Genomic DNA, 24338 nt, shown 5'->3' with positions numbered 1-24338 from the left:
TCGTAAGGTCTGGGACCTGGTAGACGTGATCATTCAGACTAGTTCCACAATACTTTGCAGCACAATCAAAAACAATTCGTAACTTGTCTGGTTTATGTTCGTTGATAACTGCGTGATGAGGAATATACCATACCCCTTTACCTGGCTTGTTGATATCCTGTTCCTTTACCTTTTCAGCATAGCCTTTGTCGATCAATTCCTTGATTCCCGACTGATATTTTTCAAACAACCTGTCATCCTTTGACAAGTGTTTGCCAAGTGATTCAAGACGACTCTCGGCAACAAGGTAGTTATTCTCTACATTTTGAGGCCTGCTCCTGAATGGAATTTTTATTTCATAGTGACCATCCACAACTTCTGCAGACTCATCCAATATCTCAATTGTCCTTTTGTCTTCCTGCGACATTTCACATGTACTGTTTGACAATGATTCACACCTTTCTATTTTCCAGAATCTTTCAACTTGCGCATCAAGTCTTTGATCAATATTGACAAAATGTGAGATGACTTCACCATTTCTGACAACTCTGAATGGTCCATTCAGAACCCAACCCAGCACTGTTTTCACAGCATAACGGTCATTGTCTTTTCCCTTTCGCACATCAATAGGTGTCAGCGCCACTGGAACATCTTGACCAATGATGAGACCCATTGTGTTGCTGTTCACTTTCTCCAGTGTCAACAATAGTGATGTTTCAGAAACATCTACTCAAAGTTCATCAAACAGTTCATTGGAGCAGAATGAGTTTGTGCTTCCACTATCAAGCAGAGCATATGTCCATATCTTTCTGTTACCAGTCTTCACCAAGACTTGGAGTCTTACCACAGGAAGAGCTACCCTTGGTCCTTGAGCTACAACATGGCACGCAGAACTTTCAACCCCTAATGGTTTATTTTGTTTAGGCACTGTCGAGCTCAGGTTTCTCTCCTATTGATATGTTTGATGAACATCAGTTTCCGGTTTCGCCAGGAGATGTATCAATCTTGAATGCTTTCTCATACAACCCTGCACCTGACACTTGCTGGGCTTATGACAGTCTCTTGACATGTGGTTATTCGAAAAACAGTTGAAGCATAATCTCTTTTCAACAACAAACTCATGTCTCTTCTCAGGTTTCAGGTCCCTGAACTTCCCACACATCAAGAGTGCATGTTCTCCACTGCACAATTGACACTTTGGTATTGGAAAACCTGAAAATGAATCTGAAGAGTGTTTATTGTACACACTTGTTTGCACACTGTAGTTGACACCTTTCTTCTCAAAGGATCTTGGTCTATTCTGTGTTGTTTCATCCTTTAGTCTGTTTCCATGGGATCATTTGCTTCTTCGGTAGCTCGCAGTACAAAGTCGACCAGCTGTCCTATACCAGGATAGTCACCTGTTGCTTCCAGGTGTTCAACTGCCTTCCTCCTCCATCTTCCTTGGAGATAGGTTCGTAACCTTGACACAATCTTCACCATGCGTATCTGATTGTCCACTTCATTCACTTTGCCCATTGCCTTTAGTGTCAGCATACCACTCCTGAGATCATCTGCATAGTTACGTAAGCCTTCAACGTCAGTAGGTCGCAACCATGGACCTTCGCTAGTCTTCTTAACCCCTGCATTTGCTATCACATGCTGACTTCCGAATCGTGTCTTAAGAAGGGTCGAGCACGCCAGAAACCTATGATTGTGGGTTCGAATCCCGGTTTGCCCCAATTATGTTTCTAGGTTTGTCAGCACCATACCCGTGCTGGTAAACGTCTGAGACCTGCATCACTTCGGGCTTTCCTCCCACATTAAGCTGACACGCCGTGATATAACTGGAATGATGTTAAAAGCGGCATTAAACCCAACTCACTCACTTAAGAAGGCTCAGGGCTTCCATATATCCTTCATCAGGATCCATGACTGAACAGCATTCAATCACTGACAAAGCCTTGCCTGTACAATAGTTCAGCAATCGATTCAGCTTTGCACCACTACTAACTGATGTTTGAGCAACATTGGTTTCAAATGACCTTATGAACATTGAGTATCTCAATGGGTCACCATCAAATTTGATCAGCTCACTTTTTGGTAACTGCACTACCTCTAGCATCTTCTGTTGCATAAGCCAGACTTTTGATTCGGACTGATGTGACTGAAAGTTTTCATCATTGGTGTGCACATGTCCTGATATACCCGAGCTGTGATGCATATTATCTGCTGGAGCTCTGTTAATCCATGTTCCAGCTAATGCATTAAAGACGTATATCTTTGGTCAAAAGTCTTATTCTGAAATCCCTTCCCATCAATTCTCTTTAGTGGCCCTTCTCGCTTGTGAACATGTGACCCATGAGTAAGTTCAGCTTCAAAATCTTCATATACCTTTTCTTCAGTCTCTGTTGCATGTATTTCACACTCTAGTTCTAGTTTCTCTTGTGCTAGCTGTATCTCAGCTTGCTGTCTCTTGAGTGATTGTTGTCTCTCTAACATATCAGCTTTCGCTAGTAAAGCAGCCTTCTTGGCTTTCAGTTTCATTTTGGAACTTGAAGTTAACACAGAACTTTTACCTGTTTGGCTTACCAAATCACCTGGTTGAATGTCATCTAGATTTCCTACTTGTGTATCCAATCAAACTTTCACATAATTTTTCAGCTCATCATAATTAGCCTGAACTTCAGCCATATATCTTTTAGCATCAACAATCTCATCTGGATTATTTACCACAGATTCAAGCAATTCAGTGTTCTTAATCCATAATTTATTTAAAGTGTGCTTTATGATCCTGAATGTAGATTCAACTTCACCAACATTCTCAGAGTTCATCAAGTCTCTAATCTTTTTCATTTTGCTTGTAAGAGCAGCTTTAATACCACCTCTTTCCTGTCGATAATGCCTTATTGCTTCAGCAATAGCACCATCTCCATCATCGCCTTTAAATGCCATTATTCACAGATGCCACAGCTATTTTCCTTTAATCACAATCATGGAAATTTCTTGAAATAAATTGTAGGTTTTAAAGTCAATTAACATCAGCTTATGCATTTTCTCACACACTGCTAGATTCTGTGATCCAAACAGTCAATGTTCAACGTATACCTTACGAAGCAGTTCAAGCTGAAACCATATAAAACAACAAACTTACTTGCATATCCTCATGTCCGAAACACAGCTAGCTTGTCACAATACAAACTAACTAAAAATATGGAAAATGCGGTAATAACATGCTCACGTCACAACACGGTGGTAACTGTCAAATAATTCTGGCTTGAAACGAACATTATATTAAATTACACCCCTTTCATAAATAAAAATATCATGCATGCATATGCAATGTATTACTTACAAATTTCGTGGCAGAATCACAGCGTTGACAACAGCTGTACATCAGGTTATCACTCACAGCGATGCACACTTTCAAATTTCACGCCACCTCGCCTGCTTTTTCTCTTATACCATCCATCCGCAGTTACCACCCCTGTTCAAGCCAAGCCATTCAACCGCATACCGCTAAATAAAGAACAGTGACTTTCTGTCATCTACAACTAGGAAGAATATGATAAAGGTACCCTGCTACACTGTGGCCAATCTGCACTGTGATTTAGAGTTACCTGCCTTGGTTGTTGTGGACAAACTGGACAGCTTGATTGTTTGAGTTTCTAGAAGGCTGGTTGTATCTATATATAAGTGTAACACAAGGGCAATTCAAGGCCTTTTATGATCTGACTTGCATCTAATCTCCTTTCCAAGTGCACATTGGTTTCCTATAAGAGAACATCGAAACCTGTGCGTTTCCAACACTATTCCAGATTCAAGAACAGAGCCAGTTCTTAAATCCTTAAATCCGGACATTTGCAAGTGCACTCACATATTATTGGGTTTCTTACTTATTGCTGCTGCCACTTATTTGACCCATTGTATTGAATTTTGTGATTAAAAACCTAAAAAAGTAATTTGTTAATTATTCATTGATCTTTTGTGGTCATTTACTGGTTTCACAATGTATTTCTGTTCAAACAGATTTCTGGGTTAACCTCTGCTTTTAAATTTGGAAAATGACACATAAAAGTACAGTTACAGTATACAAAGGTAGTGTGACAACAATTTTCAAAGCATGTCTGGAAATACATTTTGGGTAGGAAATGTGATTGAAGTCAGCTCAGACAGAGTATTTCAAGTCTCAGAGCCATTACTTTTGCATCACAATGTACAAATTAACATCATAATAGTTATTACATGATATTACTGTGAGAGCCCACCTACCTGAGGAAGGTGGGTTATGTTGAAAAATGACAAAGACGCAACAGTGGCTTTAATGGCCGAGGGTGTGGAGGTTCTAAAGGGCTACACCAATTTAGAAATGTAATAAATACTATTAAAGGCCTAAATGGCATAACCGTGCCAGGCCAAATTTAGCTATGTGGTGACTTGAGTCGCCAAACATAATTGTTAATTGATAATTAATGCTAAGGCCCAAATGGCGGAAATGTCGCTACCTGACCACAACTGCGGTTCGAAATTGGGGCCAACGCCGCCAGGCCCAGCTATGTGTCAACTTGTGTTGCCAAATTTAATTGTTAATTTATACTTAATGCTACGGCCAAAATGACGCAACCCGACAGAAGTTGAGGGTCTAAAAGGGAGCAAACGTTTCCAGGCCCAGCTATGTGGCAAATTGTGTTGCCAAATATAATTCTTACTAGATTCCTGAAAACCCAAGAAAGACTGGGTTCCAACTGGTAAAAAGTAACCCAGTCTGGGTTCCCGCTGGAAAGCAGGTAACTGGAAACCCTAATTAGTATATAGATTAATATAAATTATGATGATATAGGAGGTAGCCCAGAAGAATCACGCCACTCCACGACTTGTTTTATTCACATTGATAAGATATGTACAATTTTCTGGAAAGATAGATATGTATAATCTGTTGTGCATGGTACCTGTAATGGACAATAAAAGGTGATGTACAATGGAAATAAGATGGATGGAGGCAAACAGGGCGGGTGGGTTGTAAAGCGATAATGCGATGTATGACGCGATGAACAGCTGTGCAAATGTGATGAGTAGAGACAGTGACGTAATTGAAGAAACAGTCATAACGTCAGCACGAGATGATTATGTAACTTTCGTGGACATGTGCGTGCAATGACGCAACAGAAGTAGGTAAAATTGTAAACATAAGATGATATACCTGCAATAAAAACATTGAGTCACTAGTACTAAATGTAATTATTGTATGATATTACAGCGAGAGCCCACCTACCTGACGAAGGTGGGCTATGTTGAAAGAATGACAAAGACACAACATTGGATTTAATGGCATAGGGTGGTTCTAAAGGGCTACCCCAATTTAGAAATGGAATAAATACTATTAAAGGCCTAAATGGCATAACCATGCCAGGCCAAATATAGCTATGTGGCATCTTCCAGAGGCAAGAGATGTAACTGACTATAAAAGTCCAGTTTCCAACCTAGGCTGGTATTATGGGCTGGACTAACTACAGTCAAGTCTCGTTACTCCGACACTCGTTAATCCGATAATCAGCTTTATTCAACACTAATGATGGGAACCAATTAAATCAGTGCTTTTTTGACCGGTTAATCTGACAGTCTCGCACTCCGACTCCGACACACCAAATTTGCAATGAATTACCGAAATCACTCATTAATCAGTCTTGTAAATCCGACACAGTGATCAGCGTACTCCGCGGTCATCTACCTGCGAGTACACAGCCCGAGACAAGTCGGCTGGTAACTGCATATTACAACGGATGTAGAGATAAACGTGTTTAACAATAAACAATTAATGCTTTAAAAAAAGAAAACAGGATTAATCACATGCTTAGATTACCTCATTCTGATTAAAATCAGATACAAGTTCTCGCTATCGCCTGGGACATCACATTACAGGTCACAACAGAACAACCTTTTGCAAACTTTGTCCAACCAATGAAATGCCTTACAGGAAGTCAACGTTCGCCACTATGAAAGCAGCTTTCTCAAGCTTTGCGGTACCAGTACTAGCGACTTCCATTCCAGACTATCCTTTTTAAATTATTTAGAATAAGTCATACAGTCCGTAACAGTTTTGTGCTATAAGCTTTAAAGGTTACATGATTAGAAAACATTTTGGTCGATTGCAGGATTTGCAAAGCATGTGCACCGCCAACTCGTTGTCAATACATATTTTTCAAATCTTTTCATGTTTTTAATCAAGGTGTTCACGTGATTTGATGCACTTTGTGATGTAAGACCCGTTTTATCACAATACAGATCTTGATTATCAATCATATCGTCTTGACTGGGTGCCGCCATTTTGTTTGGCACCAATGCAAGTGATACTAGAGGTGGAATCTGATTGGTCCATAGGATAGTCATAGAAGGGACATAACTCGTAATACCCACTGGTGGCGCTACGATCGAGCCCAGGAATTCCAGCCTAGTTTGGCAAGCTGGACTTTTCAAGTCAGTAATAGATAATTAATGCTGAGGTCAAAATGGCGGAAACATCGCTACCCGACCACAGCTGCGAGTCTAAATGGGAGCGAAAGCTGCCAGGCCCAGCTATGTGGGAAATTGCATTACCAAATTTTATTGTTACTAGATTCCTGACCGAAAACCCAGAAAAGACTGGATTCTAACTGGTAAGAAGGTAACCAAGTCTGGGTTCCCGCTGGAAAGCAGGTAACCGGAAACACTAATTAGTATATATATTAAGACAAATTATGATGATATAGGAGGTAGCCCAGAAGAAACACGCCACTTAGCACAAAAGTGCAACCCCACACCCCATGGCCGCGGATGATGATACGTGTGCGCCATGATTGCCTCTTAAGAAAGATGACTTACCTTTATCATACCTTTATTATTTACTTACTTGCAAATTGGTACCAAGGCATTATTAATATCGTTGATGAATGCTTGTACACCTTTTAATCTAAGGTGGGTTCCCTCCCACTGGAACCAGGATCGGTCAGTGGCCACTATTTTGGGACGGGGATTATATGAAAAGTTAGTAACATCCCGGAGACCATTGGCCAGTTCAACTTTGACCTGCTTTGAGGATGCTTGAAAAACAGACATGGGTATCTGGTAGGTGTGCCTGGATCTGCATGATAGACGTCTCCATATCGAGGAGGAGCTGGCTTGCCTTAGTGGAGCCCAGATCATTTGAGCACAGGTGTATCACCACAGCTGAAGGGCTGTGCCGCGTTGCCTCCATCTGAGCATCTATTACCCTGTCCAGGTCGTTCCTTCGCAGAGCGCCCCTCGCCAACCATGCCAAGATCTTTTTGAGGGGCACTAGCACCGGGCGCTGTGGGGATAGCTGTTGCCTCGCCCTTGCCATGAAGCTTGAGCCCACCATCCAGACTGGAACAATGCCGAACCCTTAAATTTATGGTTGGCAGATATACCCGCAATAGATGTTTTCACTGTTTTGGGAGAATGATTAGTGAGCAATAAAGTTTACGACCTGATCCAGGCGGACTGGCCACGTTTCCGGAAGCTGATGCACAGATCTGCATCGCATTGATGCCGGTATTTCCAGATAGGGACTATTGTAGTAGCCTGCCTACTTCTCATTTTAGATCTGCCATATGTTGTCTGGGACTGTCTTTGGTGCAGGCTCAGCTTCTGGTGCCTGCTGCCTGGAAACGATTGAGCTGAAACCTCGAGAGTGCATAGGCTATAACACTGGAATTGGTTGCAATGTATTTAGACTTCAACAAAATGTTATGGTTAAGACAAAGGAGGATAAGGTGGCAGAGAAGATTCATCGTCGGAGGGGCTTTGGTTGATTGCTTATTGATGATTGCCTGGTTGTCACAGTAGAACAGTATTTTCTTGTTCATCAGCTGTGTTCCCCATAGCTGAATGGCCAAGATGATGGGAAACAGCTCCAGAAAGGTCATGTCAAGTGTTGTCCCATCTTTAATCCAATGGTCAGGCCAACTACCGCAGAACCATCTGCCCTGAAGGTAGGCCCCGAAACCTATGATGCCTCCTGCATCTATGTAAAGCTGAAGGTGAGAGTTGTCAACCCACAGCTTGTCCTGAAATACTGATACACCATTAAAGTTCATGGGAAATGTAAGCCACATTTGAGGATCCTGTTTTACCCATTCTGTGAATCGAATATGATGGAAAGGTTGCTTACCTTGGCAGAGGAGGTCGAGGAGACTGCAGCAAAATGCTCTACCCATTGGGATGGCCCTACACACAAAATTGAGCTGACCTATGAGAGACTGTAACTCTTTCTTCATTGCCTTTGAGTTTGATGTGGCGAGTATGTGCCGAATTTGATCTGTGATTTCACTGATCTTACCTTCTTGTATTCTCACCTGCATAGCTAGCGTGTCTATTTCAAGGCCCAGGAATGTAAGTTGAGATGCTGGGCCAACTGTTTTGTCCTGGGTGATGGGAATACCTAGCTGAGTTAGCATTTCCAGTAAAGACTGCAAATAGGATTGGCATTGTGTTGTACCCTGCTGTTCCCCGGTCAGAAATTCGTTGAGGTAATGCATGATCGGTATTACTGGGAGATGCTGACTTATGCACCATTGTAAGAATGAGCTGAAAGTCTCAAAGATAGCACATGATACTGAGCAGCCAAATGGTAAGCATTAATCAAAGTAAAATTTACCTTCAAATTGGATACCTAGCAGTTCGAAATTATCCGGGTGTACTGGTATAATTCTGAATGCGGACTTGATGTCAAACTTTGCAAGCATCGCTCCCTTTCCCAAGTGTTGCACCATTTGTACAGCTTCAAACGTGGTCGTTTATTGACATAGCTTTGAGATAAGACAGATGATGAATTAGACGGAAATCATCAACTTACTCACCTTGGCATTAATGTGAGCCTAACAAAGGGGATAGCGATGAATGCTCCTGCCATTAAGATCCAGGGTTTTTTTAAGCTTTTGTATAATGATGTCGATCCTGTCTTTATGGGTTGCGGATTGTAAATTGCCTGCAAGACAACTATGGCATGTACCTTGAAACACCAGTTGTAAAACCATCAAGTAAATATTTGGTGTCGTCTGCCTTTAACTGAGCATAACAACGCAACCATAGGGTCAACTTATCTAGTTTGACGAGAGTAGGAGCCCACGACCTTACCTCTAGTTCCTCTGGTTGACTGCCTTAGGCCATTAAAGCTATTGTATGGAGGGGGAGTCGTGGGACCCCTGTCCTCGAAAGCAGGTTGACGCCCGTGAGACGTCTCGCCGCACTTGCTTCCATCTGTGGGAGTACGCACAGCTGTACTTTTCACACTCATGATGTTTGTTGAATGCGTAGCATATGTTGAGTTGAGTGCAGGGTCTCTTGAAGCAGTCAGCTGACAGAATAAACCACCTACCTGTTGACGCCCTGACTACAGAATCATGTATTTTAGACATAGCTCACCATCAATTTTGTCCCATCCCACTTCGCCATACTTTTTCCTTGGTTTGTTGTTTGACATGCGCATCAATAACCTTGGAGTTGAAGATGAGGAATTACCCCGACAGACGATTTTCATTTGTTGACGTGTTCGGCATTGACACGTTACGGGTTAACCCCACCAGTCCTGCAAGCATTGAGAGAATGCGCAGGAATACCAGCAGTGTCAGTGCTATGTTGTTGGCCTGAGTTATTGGCCCCCGATTGCCCCCAAAGCGCCCACATTTGTTGCAGCTGCTGCACTACTGACGCGTTTTGATGATCATGCAAAGCTTGATCAGTTTGTTTGGGCTTGGGCGAGGTGGAAGCCAATTATTTGTAATGGAATATTGTAACTCACCATCCACTGTAGCACCTGGCATGATGGGGATCCTGTTAACCACTCTTGGGGTCGAGGTGACAATTCGTGCTTGTTTGGCCCCTCTGACCAAACGATGGTTGATGGCAGCTCTTCTTTTCGCGGGCATAGCTATTAGATCTATTAACAATTCCCAGTGAAACAGTTATGCGGCCAGTGTGACTAAATGTCAGCGAAAGCAGAAAGCGATAATGTGATGTACGACGCGATGAATGGATGTGCGAAAGTGATGAGTAGAGACAGTGACGTAATTGAAGAAGCAGTGATGACGTCAGCACGAGATGATTACGTAATTTCCGAGGACTCGCTCGTGCAATGATGCAATGGAAGTAGGTAAAATTGTAAACATAAGATGATATACCTGCAATAAAAACATTTAGTTGCTAGTACTAAATGTAAGTATAACAGAACTTGCAAGCTTGGCTTACTCAATTTTCTTTTGGGATGCCCACTTGATGTTGCATTACAAAGTGATTGTGCTACACACTTTCAATGCCTGACATTTCATGTCAGAAACATAATGTGAAAAAATGTTTGAGCACATACTTCACAATACTTGGTTAAAAGGTTATTATCAGTCTGTCTTTAATTCAGATTGACAAACTACTCAAAACAATCAACTCATGAAGTTTCACTCACAATCTCTGCTAGCATCAAAACGTGAATGTTTATCATGGTTACATCTTGAACTACATCATGTACAGGGAACTCAGCTCTACATTGTAAACACAGTATATGTTTATCTCTTAACTTACACTTGACCAACCTCCAAATTTGTGACATGTGCATAGTTTCTAATGTTTTATCCGTAAGTCTTTACAATTACCATTCACAATTACAAGTGTAGGTTATAATAATGCACCTACATTGTTCTTATGTTTCAAAACAATATTTTATCTTCAAGAATCATTGAACATCACATTGTTCTTGTGGAAAGATTGGCTAAACAAGATTTGGAAACTTCTTATGTTTTATGGATATAATTTTGTGAATATTGTATATATATATATATATATATATATATTCAGGATATCACTGATATCTGGGAGTGTGGTGAGTGTGAGCACCTGACATGCATCCAGATGACCTGCGAAGGCTGCCCGGTAGAGTGGAGTGCGCAAGAACTGGCCCTGTGTGTTGGGATTGGCTCCATGCTCAAGAAGTAAACAAAGTGTGTCAGCACATCCACCATCTGGATAAAAATACTTTCATTATGCAACATAAATCACTATACAAAATACTTATGGAATTATATATTTGCTGCATTATGAATGAAATTCTAATTAACTTGAAATAAAGATATAAACGAGTTCACATTAATTAAATCTGCAAGTATTTCATAACAGCAGTGACGGGATCATATGAGATATGTATGAGATATGCATGCATTGCAAATGACTTTCACCTATCATTGGTTACAATGAAAGTGTTTAAGGAGGTAAAATCAGTGTGACACTATCTACCAGATCTCCCACAATGTTTATAAATTGCCACCGAAAGGACAGCAAAAGAACCCATTTAATTATGCTCACTATAAGATTGGAGCCAAGTTTGGAGTTAAGAGAATACAGTGGCTATTGGATCTAATCAGAAAAGAAATGAGGTTAGTGATCCATACCAAACATTTATTACTTGCCCGTGAAGAGATCATCCGTTTAATAAACATACAGCTTTATTACACATTGTGTAATACCAAAACGCGTGCTTATATACTCTCGGAACACGTTTCACGAACACATATTGAAAGCTCTCAACATCCCTTGGCATATTCAACGACATTGTGACGACACGATAGATCACTGGGAGGAGCTTATGCACACTCGATGACCCCAGCAACCTTGTTGCTAGGCTGACGTCACATGGCATTGTTTCGCCGATGGATCTTGCAACAAAATTCAACAAATTACGTTATCAGGTATTGTGACGTGATTGTAAACTTTGAGGTGCAAGGCCCCGTTCCACAAGGCGATCGTACTCTAGCGCAACGACAGTCGTTAGTCTAAGTTAAATTATGTGAGTTGTGATAGCCTTAGCACTACGATAATTTTGTGGGACGAACGCCTGAATTCTAAAGGTGGACCATTGCATGATATTAAATTCATACGTTTCAACTTTTGACGTGTTTGAGGTATTATTCTGTTAAACTCAATTGGATTTTGCCATGGATCGTGTAGGTGTCAGCCTATTTACACTCAACAGTATAATTCTAAAAACATTATAAATGACAAGTAATAAATAAAATACTAAACTCGAGCAATTTTATGAAACTCGTGAATAGTTGTGGTATCTGACGAGCAAAAGCGAGTCAGATACCAGAACTTTTCATTCGTTTCATAAAATTGGTATTACACGGGAGCTCATTTAGTATTCTATATGAATCTTACTATGGTATTATGAATATCCTCTATAATACCAAATACTGAATTACTAACCCGGTGTAAATGTCACGACTTTGGTAAATATGAGTGAACAATCAGTTGGGTAAGGTGAAATGGGGCTTAACTTTGCAGTCAAGATTATTTAACTTCTGCATGCACATGTGTGGTCACTTGTACTGGCCTGGACTAAGGCCTGTCTTACAGTGCTAGTCTACAGATAAACCATGCTTCAGTTTAACACATTATACTTACTCCAAATAGACCGATCCAGTCTGTCAATCAAAATTGGCGCATGTGTCAGTTTGAGCCAATCAGAAGGCCGGGCACGCTTTGCGGATTTGTCAGACTTATTTCCGGGGTCAAACGACACCCGAGAAGCGACGTGGCTACAGTTTGTGCTATATTCACTCGCGATAGCCATTACGTATCGCTGGGATTAGATGTATACCTTTACCCAAACCCACAGGGTCGGGAAAAAAATGTTTGAGGCTGATCAAGATGTGCGGTAGGCCTCACCATCAGTGAAATGTCGCCACCATCTTCCAAGGGACCCACGTCTGCTCGAAGGTGAGAATTTGCACGAATTTTCACACTTTTGCACATATGCATACTCAATACGGGTAAATGACAACACGTAGCAAGTTATGATTTTATGCATGTTATAAACAAGCATAATGCTTGTAACTACAAAATCGTTTTTGAATTATGTATTTTGGCAACATCGGGCATTGAGTTAGCAGGTCATATTGCTGAAATGTGACACGCAAGACGGCCGTAACACACTGTAAACATATATGACAGTGATCTGATTTCGGTTAGTGCAGAACGAAATCTACTATTATTTGCACTGAAGTAGAATCTAGTTGAAATTGTATTCATCTCTCTCGGATATGATACATTTTGTTACAGATTTTTAGATATGATTTAGTTTCAAAATCACAATAAGCCTATCTATTAATATTGCAATTAAATTACCCAAGCATAATATTGCAAATTACTCTAGCAGTAATAAATCTTGAGACAGAAATATAATCATTGTCAATGGTTTTCGTTCCACAAAATCTTTCAATTTAATTCATATAAGTTCCCATTAAATCATGCTTTGACTATTTCAGCATTTCTATGAAGAGACAGGACCCATGCAGTAATGAATTACCTGATCCTATTATTGTGAAATGGAATCATTCCTCAGGGTTAGAAAGAAGAGGAACATTTCGTGAGAAGGAAGTGAATTATTGAAATATTTTGATAGATTGAAATATAAAAAAATCTTAGTTGATATAAGAAAATTATTGGTTTAGAATTGTTTGCAACATAAGTTATTCACTGGTACTGGAAACTTACTGATATACATTTTAGTGAAACAATATAACTGTTAAAAACGATTATAAGTGTCAAGTCATTTTAATTAATTTTGAAATAATAGCAATTTTTTTTAATGTACTCAGAGTAACATAGTCAAGTAATGATCTAAATTATAATCTAATCAAGTTAATGATAATTATTCCAACTAGTTATATAATTGATGCCATATAAAAGTAAGATTAATATGATTTAATTGCACTAACGAACACTAAATGTTTGATGGTACAACATCCACCTGATAAAAAAACTTAGCTTGTTGGCTCTTTCTATAAGACATAATATTATTAAAATCTTTTTAAATAATATATTATTAAAAAAGATAGTGTGAAAAGTGATTACCTGTATAATAATGTATGATATTTATTTCAAGATACAAAGAATTTGTAAAAACAAAGGCAGTATCTCTTTGTCACTCCTTGATCAGGCATTATCCAGAGTGCCTGATCAATTCTGATATATAACTGTGAATATTGAAATGTATTTAACCCAAATTGTAATTCTTTACCTTGATTTGAGGAGATTGTCAATATTTGATAATTAAGTTTTGGTTATGATTATGTTGAGAATTGGCTTTATATTTACTTTACAGTGATTTTGCTGGCTTCAGGACAATTTCAAGTGGGTTTTTTATCTTTTGATATGACTTTACCAAATTTTAGAACAACTTTAGGACATTATGGATGACATCAGTGAGTATCCTACAAAAGAAACTGGTCTGAATCCCTGTTTGTGTGTATTTTCAATATTGAAGGAAAGGTCATGTTCACACCAGTATTTGCGAGGCAGACTTTGGATATATGTTAAAATATCTAATGAACTCCAGGTGTCCAGCTACCTGATATTTGCATTTAAATGTATGTTGTTTCATGCATAAGTAATACTTGTTACTTCACATGTGATTTTAAAAATGAAATATATATTATTTAGTGTTATGTCCTATAGGCATGTGGTTTCTGGAGCAATAAAAGAATTATTTCTTCTTATTAAGTAATATATAACAGTCATGATGTCAACTGGTCATTTTGTTGATTAAAACTTTGAACTTATGACATATTTTAATCTTTGGATGGCATTTAGAAGTGATACACATAAGGAAGAGAATTTAAAGATGGTGGTGTTCCTCATAATTAAGAAGTTGACATCCATAAATTTTCTTCCTAATGAGATATTTGTTGTACTTAATTTACATGTTTAGTTGTAACAGTAATAATTCTTGGATTCATGACAAGTCTTTTGAATAACAGATCATATGTGTATTATAATTTGTGTTGTAAATTTTATCAATGCAAGTTAATTCTTGGGAAGTACTGCAGACCCCGTCTTCAAATACTTTTACCATCGCAGGTTTCCCTTTTCTGGAACATGGATCCCATTGATTTGCCATAACCATGGCAGTAACAGGTGCTCATTTCATCTTGGAACCTCTCAAATGTTTTCAACTGTTCTCACATCCATGTACCTAAATTACTGGCATTTTTTATTAAGTCCAATATTCTGGAAGTGTGACCAGGGATTTATATCTAAATTTAGAATTTCAAACTAAGTGCCCTTGGCAAACAAATAGGAGGAAAAACTAATAATATAATTTCCTTACATTGTGCATTATTTTATGATGGCATAGATATGTTAAAACTTTGGAAGAGGGACAATTTACCGACATCTGATGCAGATTTGGGGCTGAATATCAGCCTCTGAGCAGGTCTAGATTTATCCCTGGTGACTTGCCCAACCCCATGTTCCAGATGCCCAAATAAAATAGATCTATATGTTATGATTCATTTATTATATAATAAAAACCAATATAGCAGGGAGGGGAAATAATGTACTGCTTTGATTTTATCAACTATTCTTTTATGTTTATTCATTAAAAAGACCCACTAACTCTATGCCTTTCAGGTTATACTGGTTTTACTTAGAGCACCAGACAAAAATACGTGGGCAATATAACTGTTGACAATCTATTTATAGATATCCACATGATATGTAACTCATGCTTGTGTATACGGTTTCCAGTACTGTCCATACACTTAAATTACGTCGAAAGTAAGAACAAAATTTAGTTACTCCACCCTTGGATGAATAATATATTATTGACATGCTGTAAATTGACAATATAATATACTCTGCCTGACATGAGTGCTTCGAAGTAGTGCACGCTTCTAACTTTCAGCCATGGTGACTTCCTCATCGACCGATACACCATTACATCGGACTTATGACTAATTCTCACCCCCGATATGCAATTTGACAACTAAAATAGAACCAAAAACAGATCATGTATAACTCTCTTTAGATATTTTTGACACATGACTGGTAACAAAGCATTCTGAGCCAAATTCCTCGCTCGCGCATTCAAGTTTCGCCGGCTGTGATGCCATAGGGAATAGCCAGTGGTTGTCCCCCCTAACACCTAAAACGAGGACGGCAGCTTGTGGGCGGGGCTTATCGGTCGCGACTGGATCGGTCTATTGGCCAGGCCTTGTTTTCCAAGTGTCAGACAGGGTAATAACAAATACCACTTTTGGTATGAAGCATTTCGAGGATCGCACCACCGACATTCTGCTCTTAGCTCTACATAACAGAGGTAGTTAGTTGAACAAAAAATGTAGAAATGATATTGTTAATTGTGTAGTGAATAAGTTTCTTAATCTTGTTTACATGAAGGTTAATAAAAATACAAACGTATGAAAATAACAAAGCATGTGTGAGAGTACAAAATATGAAAACATATCTTTTGATACAGCCATAGATTTTTAGACAAGGTTGCATTTTATTAATGTTACGTACAGTTCTACTTGTACTTTTTTTTTTTAAAGAATTTATACCTGAAATGGAGAGCCTTGGGTTAAGAGTTATACTTGTGAGACAATAACAATAATTATCATTGTGTATAATTCTAAGAATACTACCTCTATTACATCATTGCCATAAATGCTTGTTTGGCTGTCAATCACACTATTAATTTTGATTTAAAACTTCAACAGACATCCTCTTCACTGCCAACATATCTAATAATTGTGAGGGTAATCCTATCCCTGACACTCAGCGCAACTGCGCATGTGCAATTCGGCAAAGCATCACTTCTTTCCTGTGTCCAGATGTCAAGATGTTATAGAATCTTCACACTATCACTGCTACAACTGCACATGCGCAATTGGTGGGTACCAATTCTGACTTCTTGGGATGGACCAGAAAACCCATGTGAGTTAATAGTTGGATGAAAAATATGACGTTTTGTCTGATCTGTAACTTGCTCTGATTGGCCAATAGGAAGTCATAGATGTACCTGTGTAATTTTACTAGATTCTGATGAGCCAATCTGATGACAGGGTTTAAGATTCTGGTGAACAACCATGGAGCAATGGAGATTCCGAACGGTAGTACGTTGAAATGGTATCTTTGGCTGTGGATTGCAAATTTTAGATAATGTTGATGACTCGGACGGATGGGAACGTGAAGATATGCATCTTGATGGTCTATACTCACCATCCAATCTTCTTGTCTGAGTGAGTTTTTCACCATCCTGATGGATTCCTTCTGAAATTTTGGAGGCTGAACTAAATATTTCTTGTTGTTTTCTCCGACGTATTTTTATTTGGGACTAGAAAAACTGGTGAGTATTAGCCTAGAGGGATATCTAATTCTTCTAATACGTTGATGCCTCTCTTCTTCAGAAACTGTGGACAACTAGGTTGGCGGCTTCTGGCTTTTTCCCTCTCAGATGGAAACATGGACCTTCGGGGTGGATGACTAGTTTGGGTCTTTTTACGAAGAGAAGCTTGTAACCTTTCATTACAGCCTTGAGGAGCCTGGAGTTGTCTGTGATCTGCCTCCAATTTTTGGCGAATTGTTTGAGACCACCCCCAACTGGGCTCTGGGAGGGCATAATTTTGAATCTCGGTAATCTTAATTCGTTGTCCATATTCATTGCTAGGTGGACAGGATTGGAGGATTTTCGGGGTGTCTTTGTGTGTAGTCACTTATGGTGGGGTCCCCCTCTGAAAGTCCCTCTGCCTCTACCTCTGCCTCGGCCACGCTGTTGGGATGTTTATTCATTCCTGTAGAAACTGGAGTGAAAAGACCTTTCTTTCCATGATTGGTGACGAAAAGAATCCTGTCCCAAAAAGTCATGTTTCTCAGCAGTCGAATGTTTTGCTTGGTATTCGGCAGGTCTTTTCTGGATTTTACTTGCCAGGCTGATGGTGGAATTCTGGAATTTCTGTGTTGTTGAACAAGCGATTTCATCTATGACAGAGTTTAATCTTCCGTTAAACATAGAAGGAGCAGTGATGGTCTGTGTTAGCAGGCTCCTGCTAAGTGGCTCCGGTATTGATTGGCGAATTTTAGGGAATGAGGTGTTCATGCTGCATCAAAAACATCTGCGCGAACATCCAAATCTAAGCAGACTGAAATTCTTCCTGCATCTTAAAAAATGTGGTCTGGGAACTGTGAATGAAGCCGATTCATTCTACACTCAAGTCAACATTAGAATTCTAAGGAAGTTCTGCTTGATCTGGGACTGGAGGGATGACATATCTAATACCAGCAGCTAACCAGTTAATGTAGGCATATATGTTGAGAGCCTTCTTGTTAACCTATCTTACTGTCTCAACAGACATTTTGGAAGTAGGTCTTTTGACTTACTCTTGATATTCATTGTCAATAGTGGGCCAATGAGGAAATGGAGAGTCATGTGTCCTATAGGATTTCCTACTGATTTGTGGTATGTCAAGTCTGACTGGGCGAGGTTTAGATACATTTAGCGAAGGGTTAATCTTGCTGATGACATCATCGATATATGATGGGAACATATGAAACTCATCTGGTTTCTCCTTAGGTTCTTCATATCCTGCTCATTCCATCTTGGGTTTGGAGATGGTTTGATCCTTTATAGGTTTTTATGCAGGCATGAGCTGGTATAGTTTCTGGATGATATCTCTGATGTTGTAATTGTTGGATTTAGATAAAACATCATACGATGGCACGCTACAATTACTGACGAACTGTTAAACTGGGTGGAATGTGTAACAGTATGTGATGCACATTTTTCCTATGGTGCTAGATTGTCTGCATGTTTGTTTCTCTTCACATGTCTGTCATGTCTATTCTCGTGATGTCTGTGTGACACATGTGACCCATGATATTTGTATTTATATACATAGTGGGAGAAGTTCTTTCTGATTCACTCCTTTCTAAAGTCTGATGTTACTGATTAAACTTTACTACTGTAATGTATGTCGGTCTTGTGCTTACAGAGGGTGTTGATTGTGTGTTAGACACAGAGTGTTTGAGTTGAGATAGGTCTTGATTAATGGATTGAAGGCGTTGATCAGCGGGGCAATAGATCCCACGCAAGTGTCATGTCTAGTAGTATAGACAATGACAGTTCTGGACCACTTCCACCAGAGCCAGATTTATATCCTATACTGCTACTACAGAGGGAATTTTTTATGTCAAAATGATGATGTGATTCAATGATCGTCATGAAATTAAGCTAAATTGACTCTAGCTCACCACCACCTGGAGCCAATCAATGCTTCTATGATATAATTTCTTATAGACAATGACAGTTTTACCACAACCCCATTAGAGAAAGATTTATATACCTTAACCACCACTACAGAGGGAATGTTTTATGTCAAAATGATGATGCGATTCAACGATCGTCGTGAGACTATACTAAATTGTAAGGAAAATATTTTCTATTATTTTTCATACATATACCATTATTTTGAACAAAGTGATATTCAACATTTTTCTAATGTAAGCATTCCTTTAAATGTGATCGAATGATAGTAAACAATCTATTTTTAATCTCCAACCAGTTCCTTGGTTTGGGTACTGAATAATTGACGCACTTGTTGTCTCCCCTGTTTTATGAACTTTTTTTTCTCATCTTCGTTAATACCACTGGTCTTACGAGAATTTGATCGAATCTCCCACTTCATTGCGTTGTATTTGGTTAGTTCTGACAAAACTAAACAAAATTCCTCCTCTGATATCTTACAATCAGCCATTGCTGTTGAAATATGATCCTCAATGCTGTTCAACTTTGCTTCGGCGAGTATCTGAATATTTTCATGTTTTAATGCTTTCTTTTGCAACTTACGAGAAATAAATTTGATCGCTATTCCTGCCAGTCCTGAGACTCCGGCCGCTACTTCCATACCAGGTCTGATAGGCGCGGCGATTATAGTTGATAATTAAAGCTGCTAGCAGCAATGGCAGGCTCCAAGTAACACTGCGCACAAAAGACCATGTTCAAATCCTTAAAGGCTTCCCTTGTACCAAATCTGTCAAATGTAGGCACGACTTGCAGGGTATCGCCGCAACAAAATTGTCATGTGCAGAGGTGTCCAAGTCTGTTCTAAACCCATTTCCGACCTTAAACATGTTCGAATCCTCAAAGGGTTTGCTTGTACCAACTCTGTTCAAAAATAGTCACCTGACATCACCGCTACGAATTGGTGTCTTCCAGGGGTGTCCCAAATATTAATCAAATATTACCACCAAGCGGTGTTACTTTTAGAATGCACCCAAGAACAAAAGATGAGGTACATATGTCCGACTAACTTCATGTAAACTTTCAATAGTTTCTCTGGAGAACCTTACAAGATATGATCTTTAAAGTAAAATTTCGTTGAAAAATATTATGAAAATCAAAATACAATAGGGTCGTCACTAAGAAAGATATCCAAAAAATGGCTAACAGAGTTTGATGTATTATGTATGGAGACAATTCTCAGAAAGTTTGAAATCATTTCATGCAGTGGGTTCAGCGGAGATAGGATTTGAAGACTGGTACCCCCCAAAACACCTTGAAAACCTTGAATTCAATATGGCTGCCAAACCACGTGACCAATGACCAAAGTCAAAGAACAAAAAATGTCAAGGAACTGAAGCAGCAGAAACATGCAAGGTTTGAAATTAATCAGACAAGCGGTTGCGGAGAATAGTGCAAAATACATCTTCAAAAAATACTTGTTTTTTGGTTATTTGCCCTTGGTCATTGGGGCTACAGCCTTGGGATTTTGGCGGAATGTAGTATTCAACGGTCTTCATACACATACAAAATTTGAACACAATCGAGTAAGTGGTTATTCTGCTAGCTCTGGTACAAAAATCGGCGGAATAATAATAATATTAAATCGAACGATAACACTAGGGCTATTCAGCCTTTCGGCTTGGTGACTCTTAACAGGCTGTCACTTTTTTGTCCTTTGAGCTTCAGTCAAACGGATAAGCATTCTGAGTTTGTCAGTTTCTGTTGCATTGCTTCGATAAAGTGCCGAGCCTGTTTCCGACCTCGTCCATGTTCGAATCCCCAGATGATTTGGTTGTACCGACGCCGTCAAAAGTAAGGAAATGCTTGCGAGACATCGCCGCTACGATACTGACATGTCTCAGAAAGGCCCGGAATGTTTCACACCCATTTCAGACGCCGTGCGTGTTCGAATCCTCAAAGGGTTTGCTTGTGCCAACTCCGTCAAAAGATAGTCACCGTTTACAGGACATCACCGCTACGAAATTGGCGTGTGCCAGAGCTAACCAGAGTGTTCTAAACCCATTTACCACCTTGACAATGTTCGAATCCCGATAATCGCCTCTTAAGACAAGCATGGGTTGCTGAAGACCAATTCTAACCCTCATCTTCAAGGGTAGTATACATAATGCAGAAGACACTTGACAGTGAAAGGAAGTTAATCCTAGTTTTCTGAGCCATTTATTCAGTATTTCGGTGAAAAAAATCATCAAAATCAAAATCCAATATAGGCGCAGTTAAAAAAGATATCCAAAATCGCTTAAGACAATTTGTAGTGTTGTGTATAGAGACAATTCTCAGAAAGTTTGAATGCATTTCATGCAGGGGTTTCAGAGGAGTAGGGATTTGAAGACAGGTACCCAAAAAACCCTGTGAAAACCTTGAATCCAATAGGGCCACAATTATAAAAGATATCCAAAATCGCTTAAGACAATTTGTTCTGTTGTGTATGCAGACAATTCTCAGAAAGTTTGGATGCATTTCATGCAGTGGAGTCAGAGGAGATATGATTTGAAGACAGGTACCCCAAAAACCTTGTGAAAACCTTGAATCCAATATGGCTGCCAAACCACGCGACCAATGACCAAAGTCAAAGAACAAAAAATGTCAAGGAACTGAAGCAGCAGATACATGCAAGGTTTGAAAGTAAACGGACAAACGGTTGTGAAGCAGCAGGGCAAAATATATTGTCAAAAACTACTTGTTTTTCAGTTATCTGCCCTTGGCCTTTGGGCCTACGGCCTTTGTTTTTTGGCGGAATCTAGTACTCAACGCATACTCTCCATACGCACACAAAATTTGAACAAAATCGGGCCAATGGTTATTTTGCTAGCGCTGGTACAAAAATCGGCGGAATAATAATAATAATAATAATAATAATAATAATAATAAATAATAATAATAAATCTAACAGCCTTTCAGCCTTTCGGCTTGGAGCCCTAATAATAATAAATAATAAATAGAACGATTACAATAGGGCTTCCAGCCTTTCGGCTTGGAGCCCTAAATATAGCTGCGGGCAGCGATGTCGGGCTCTATGATTTCTAGAAGAACTGAGTCATTCAACCTACTTGAATCCACTTTATAATACAGTGCACATGAGTATTGTATAATGTAATTAATTATTTGATATTTCACTGACTTCTTCTTTGATAGGCATTTAGAAGTTGGTGTACTAAGTAAGGATAAGAATTTATGGATGAACAACTTCTTTCTAACATGGTTATCAAGCAAGTGATATATACATATTTTGGTTGACAAGTATATATACAAGCAGGAGGCAATGTTTATACAGTAGAGTAGATATTGTTATACTGGAGTAGAGAAGCCTGTTATGTATACAAAAGGGTACCAGTGATGACAATCGTCGGTGAAGTCAGTGACAGAAACAAAGGATGAAGCCAGTAATATAAACAATGGGATTATGGCTGATTGGGGCCTTTGATGAGTTGATGGTATGCCGGGGTGTATCAAAATCAAAATCAAATATGGCCGCAACTAATAACTATCCTATCAAATATATCAATGTTTGATGTGTTATGTACGGAGACAAATCTCAGAAAGTTTGGTGGCATTTCATGTAGTGGATTCAGAGTCGTATGCTTTTGAAGACATGTGTACCCAAAACACACTGTGAAAACCCTGAATCCAAAATGGCTGCCAAAATTAAAGAACAAAAGATGTCAAGCACCTAAAGCAGCAGGTACATATAGAGTGTGATAGTAATCGGAGTAGCGGTTTCAGAGCAATGGGGCAAAATACATCTCATGCCAGCAAATCATTTAGTTCCAGCCAACTTGAATCCACTTTATAAATGCAGTGCACATGAGTATGCAAAAGTGTAATTTATTACTTGATATGTCATTAGTCCGTTTTGACAAAATTGGCGGGAGCCAGAGCATTCTTGGGTCTTCTGAACCCATTCCAGTCCTTGTTCATTTTCGAATCCTCAAATGGATTCTTTGTACCAATGCTGACAAATAAAGACGCCGCGACGTAATTGACATGTACAGGGGTGTCCCAGGGCATAGAGCCCAAATAATAATAAATCAACAATTACAATAGGACAATATGATTACAATAATAACCTAGACGATCCCACTCTTCATACATACACTAAATTTGGTCGAAATCGGACCAGTAGTTTCCGAGTTACACATGTTCAAAGGTCTGCTATTCAGAGGTCTGCTGTACAGCAGTTTGTGGCAGGGTGGCAGGGTGGCAGGGTGGCAGTCCACTGAGGGAGTCGGTTAGGATGAGGATTTTTTGTTGTTTTTTAGATTGCTGATTGTGTAGTGCTGAGACAACTACTGACTGATATAGAAGATTTAACGTGCGCTTTCCGACTGCAGTGTATTTCGCACATGGGTCTGGCCGACCATTTAGTGTATTCCGAAAAGGGTGATCCATGAAAGTGGTGTGTGCAACCCAAGAGATGGCTTTTAGGGGTTGCTTATATTGAATTTTTGAGATTTTTAAATTGGAATAAATGCCGAGGTGGGTGGAGGAGGGAACTAAGGGTGATGTGGGTGTTTGTATGTTTATTGGATTTTGGATTGGTAGATTAATTAGTTTTTAGATGCGCTTAATTAGGTCTGTTTTGATTAGGAATACGCCTAGGGCCTTGAAGTTTTCTAGTTTATTTTGAGGGTTTAGTATTTCATCTAGAGTAGGAAGCTTATTTAGATTGAGGGTGGTTTGTAGTGTGGTTCTGTATGTTTGGTAGTGGGTGCAGTGGATGAGTGCGTGTTCTGTGGTTTCGGGTTGTTTGCAGTGGGGGCAGTTGCCTGTGGTGTGTCTTTTAAGTTTTTTTAGGTGGTTATTTAGGTTCGTGTGTCCTGTTTTGAGTTTTGTAATTAATCTGTCAATTTTTTTAGAGGGGTGTAGGATTTTAGGTTTGGCTTGTGGTTTTCTGAGCACTTTTTTGATTTGGCTATTTGAGTTTTGATATTGATTATGCCATTTTTTGGTTATTTTTTGTCTGTTTACCCTTTTAATTTCTGATTTTGAGATGGGTAGGTTTAGGCTTATTTCTGGTATTTTAAGAAATAATTTAGCTGCTTTATCGTCGCTTTCTTTGCCGTAAATTCCTACGTGGGCGGGGATCCACAAGAAGGTTATTTGTTTGCCTGCTTTTGTTAGTTCGTTGGAGCTTTTAAGTATTTGGTTTATTAATTTAGGTCGGTTTTTGGTATTTTTGTTTTGGAGGGCTTGTAGTCCACTAAGGGAGTCGGTGATAATTAGGATTTTATTGTTGTTTTTAGATTGTTGGTTACCGGGT

At 39.3% G+C, this 24338-nt stretch overlaps 1 protein-coding gene across 2 annotated transcripts in view; it reads right to left on the bottom strand.

Annotated features, from left to right (window-relative positions):
• Nucleotides 1-24338, bottom strand: part of LOC139478586 (IQ motif and ankyrin repeat domain-containing protein 1-like) — a 325873-nt gene that overhangs the window by 114426 nt on the left and 187109 nt on the right. Inside the window, exon 5 of one of the 2 annotated variants that reach the window (XM_071261129.1) lies at nt 10840-10964. The exons of the other annotated variant lie outside the window; for it this stretch is intronic. Coding sequence (XP_071117230.1) covers nt 10840-10964 — 125 coding nt within the window. The remainder of the gene's footprint in view (nt 1-10839; nt 10965-24338) is intronic. 2 annotated transcript variants of the gene reach the window in all.

The sequence above is a fragment of the Haliotis cracherodii genome, unplaced genomic scaffold (genome assembly GCF_022045235.1).
Source record: "Haliotis cracherodii isolate W230 unplaced genomic scaffold, xgHalCrac1.p SCAF_4, whole genome shotgun sequence".
In the NCBI taxonomy this organism is placed as follows: Eukaryota; Metazoa; Mollusca; class Gastropoda; order Lepetellida; family Haliotidae; genus Haliotis; species Haliotis cracherodii.
Note: the sequence above shows the minus strand (reverse complement) of the source record. Positions and strands in the feature narration are given on the sequence as shown.